Genomic DNA, 4,062 nt, shown 5'->3' with positions numbered 1-4,062 from the left:
ACTACAAAATGATAGTGGGTCCACATGTACAAGGTATGTGACAAAGAGGTAAACAGCAATAGATGGACAGTGGTGAATGACATGTAGCTGGTCTCACAAGACTGTGACTTCAACAATTCTTACTGACCTGGGAGCAGAATGACAATTAATGTCTTGGATTAACGAGGAGCTTTGGATATAGAGTCTCCAGGGATACTGACACTGCAATTAGCCTACCAGTGACATCTAATGTAAGAGCTCTTCCTCTTTTACAGGTAGATCATATGATGCTTTTTCTAGAGAGGCCACTTTTTGTCCAGGAGTCTAGGGCTTCACACAGATCTTCAGTGTTTATTGAGGGCAGATCATCAGTCTTCTACATACAGAACAGATATCAGCCATCATTCTTTGGGGATGCCAGCCAGGTAACCTGAAGTCTGATAGTAAATGATTAGAAAGCAGGACAGGTGTTTTATGTCAGAACTTCCAGGAGAATTCTGCATGTGAAGAGTGTACATGCAAGAAATGATGGAGCCAACAGTCTCATGAGAATCTTGTTTGTCTATAAGTTTCTTTGTATCTTTGCAAGAATTCTCATTCTTCTAGTCTTTTGCTTCATGTCTAAAATCGCAGATGATTTTCTTATTGAGCAATAACCTAACCTTTGTCAAACATGATCACTGCTACAAAATTCTCTGACATTTGTTTGTATTCAATGGTGGTGATGGTCTAAGAGGGTGTGTCAGATTCATTTTTCTTAACTTCTTGGTTCTTAGTACATATTTCATTATCTCAACTGCCTGAATCTAATCTCTGGGGAAGAAGGTAGAGTCCAAGATGGATTCATCAGGCAGTCTTCCAAGTCTATATATTTCTATTTTAAAAATTACTAAATATTTTAAATGACTATAAACAACAGACAATAAAAATTAAATTGTCATATTCATTCTTCTTCTAGAGTTAGTAATGGTTGACCCTCTGCAAAAATATTTAAGGTCTCTTTTCTTTCTTTTTAAGAGCATTCATATAATATACACAGAGAAGATAGCCCTTTCAGTTTCACCTCCATTCCTCTTTTTTCCCAATGCTACTGCAGCATGTGATTCTCTAAGGACCACAAATTTCATTGTTTTATAACTCCATCTTTCCACCAGCTTCATCAATACAGAGCTCAGAAATGAGACAGATACATTACAATTGATTCTCTTGGGACTGACAGAGGATCAAGAATTGAAGCCTCTCGTCTTTAATCTATTCCTGATCATGTATCTGCTCACTGTGCTTGGGAATCTTCTCATTGTATTGGCTGTCAGCTCTGATTCACACCTGCACACGCCCATGTACTTCTTTCTCTGCAATCTGTCCTTTACTGACATTTGTTTGAGTACAACCACCATCCCAAAGATGCTGGTGAACATTCAGAAACAGAATCAGAGCATCACTTTTACAGGATGCCTTTGCCAGATTTTTTTTTTTTTCCTAGTTTTTGGTACCTTTGAGAATTTTCTTCTTGCAGCAATGTCTTATGACCATTATGTGGCCATTTGTCACCCATTGAGGTACACAGTCATCATGAATCCCTGCTTCTGTGGCCTGGTGATTCTACTTTCTTTGTTTGTTAGTGTGGTGGATTCCCTAATCCACAGTCTGATGGTTTTGCATCTATCCTTTTGCACAGACCTGAAAATCCCTCAGTTCTTCTGTGAACTTGCTCAGGTGCTCAAGCTCTCTTGTTCCAGTACCCTCATCAACAACATCCTGATATATTTTTTGGCATGCATATTGGGAGCTGTTCCTTTCTCTGGCATCATATTCTCTTACACTCGGCTTGTCTCCACTGTTTTGAGAATACCATCAGCTGGTGGAAAGTATAAAGCTTTTTCTACCTGTGGGTCTCACCTTTTTGTTGTTTTATTATTCTATGGAACATCTACAGGTGTGTACATCAGTTCTATATTTACACACTCTTCCACAAAGACAGCAGTGGCCTCAGTGATGTACATTGTGGTCTCTCAAATGCTGAATCCTTTTATCTATAGCCTAAGGAACAGAGACATCAAGATGGGCTTGAGAAAACTTATTGGAAAGATGCCTTCTTTTCATTACTGTGTCATCTGTGACAATTCATGAATTTTAAACACTTTTCACTCATAAACTGCCTGAGAATGAGGATCAGCATCAGCTGAATTTAGTTTCATCATTTACAGAATAACATAATTATATATTTTCAGTTGTTTAGGTGGTTGGAGGGCATTTGAATATCATCAGTGAAGAAGCCTGTGTTGCTAACACTTTGAAAACTCTCAGATAATAATTTCCTCAAAAAATAGAGTGTTATTTCATTTTAATGGTTTAATAGTTAGAGAATGAGCAGAAATATAACAGCAATCCTGTATGTGTTCCTGTCACTTTAGGGCTAGTTTTCCTGACCGTCTCTAGGTTGCTGTAGCAGATGCAGATATAATAAGACACAAAAAATCCATATAGAGAAAATTTACTGCTCTTACTTGACCAATTATTAATGGACTTTTTGATGTAGTCATCATGAAATATGTACCTGTTGCAGGTTAGGCAGTTGCTTTTATAATTATATGTTCTTGTCAAAATTCTTTGACTGTATGCAAATTACAGATATGTTCCAGGATAAATGCTGTCTTAACTTGACAAAGGGTATTGGCTGTTGTTGTTACAGACCATTGAATCACTTTGGACTCACAATGACACTGTGTACAGCAAAACTAAACATTTCCTGGTCCTCAGTCATCTTCACAATTGTTTTTACACTTAATTCATTTGCTGCTTCCACTGTGTAAATCCATCCACTGATGATCCTCATCATTTCCTCCCTGCTGCCTGCCCTCCCTCACTTTAGCAAGCATAATGATGTTCTCTTCCCCATGGCCAGGTCCCTCCTGAAAATATGTCCAAAATATGAAGTCTCACCATTCTGACTTCTAAGGAGCATTTTGACTACACTTTTTCCAAGTCAAATGTGTTTCTACACCTGAAAATCTGTGATCTTTGTAGAAAATTTAAACCTGGAGTATCCTGATAGGTATAGTTGCAATCTCATTCTTAAAATATTGACAGAGCAAATGACACAGAGAAAACTAGGAAGCAACAAAACCACAGAAAAAAACATGGGGTAATATAACCAAAGGCAAACAAAACCATGGATTCAACATGGTATTTATAAAGCTGGAGGAGGCAATAAATGCATTCTCCTTTCAAAGTCTTCTAAGATATCACACTCGTATTGACACCTAGGTTTCAGACTTCCAGATTAAAGTACTTTGAAACAATGTATTTCTCCTTTTAAGAAACCAAGTTTGTGATAATTATTTTATGAAAGATAAAGGAAATAAATGTACTCTCCCGTTATCAATGAGATCTAATTCCTGATGTAAGCAAAAAATATATAGTAAATGAGCTTTACATTGACAATCTGGGTTGTAATTCCTTTGGGATTTAGCCTAATCACTGCAAATGCATCCTAAATAGTAATTACTCAATAAAATATAATAGCATCATTGTGTTCCACTTCTTGGCAATATTCATAAATCATATATTCCTTTTGCTCTCGCATATTTTTGTGATTATTTCAGAAATTATATTTGCTTACCTTTATTTCAATGTCTATCACATGCATTTTCTACTTTTAGCCAAATATTCAAATGAATAATTATTGGGAAAGCTTCGTACAATTTGGTCATCTTTTTCTGCCATGTTATTTTATTTGATTTTTTTTCTCCTTGACTTGTTGAAAAAGATGAAGGTGAGATTTTCATTTCCCATCAGTCACCTTGTATTGATGTGTTCTTTATTTTTCTCTATAGCATCCACACAGAGATACCTAGTGGAGTAACTTTAATTCAATCATTGGAGTGATAGAATATTGGCTATAGTCTTATTCTGCTGTTCAAAGTTCTTAATGTTTCTTTAGGCGGAAAATAGTGTTTCTATGAACAAGGAATTTACTTTGAGTAGAAAATGCTGGATTCAGAAGAGGCCGTGGAATGAGGGATATCATTGCTGATGTCCGATGGATCTTGGCTGAAAGCAGAGAATATCAGAAGGATGTTT

General features: G+C 36.5%; 1 protein-coding gene across 1 annotated transcript; it reads left to right on the top strand.

Moving 5' to 3' along the window:
• The first annotated feature begins 393 nt into the window (after positions 1 to 393).
• On the top strand, positions 394 to 2,109 carry LOC102831726 (olfactory receptor 7G2-like). The gene is made up of 2 exons (XM_006877461.1): positions 394 to 404; positions 1,134 to 2,109. The coding sequence occupies exons 1-2, from the start codon at positions 394 to 396 to the stop codon at positions 2,107 to 2,109; spliced, it is 987 nt and encodes a 328-aa protein (XP_006877523.1).
• Positions 2,110 to 4,062: the final 1,953 nt, after the last annotated feature.

The sequence above is a fragment of the Chrysochloris asiatica genome, unplaced genomic scaffold (assembly GCF_000296735.1).
Source record: "Chrysochloris asiatica unplaced genomic scaffold, ChrAsi1.0 scaffold00502, whole genome shotgun sequence".
Taxonomy (NCBI): domain Eukaryota; kingdom Metazoa; phylum Chordata; class Mammalia; order Afrosoricida; family Chrysochloridae; genus Chrysochloris; species Chrysochloris asiatica.
The sequence above is the reverse complement of the archived record's forward strand: the minus strand, read 5'-3'. Positions and strand labels throughout refer to the sequence as shown.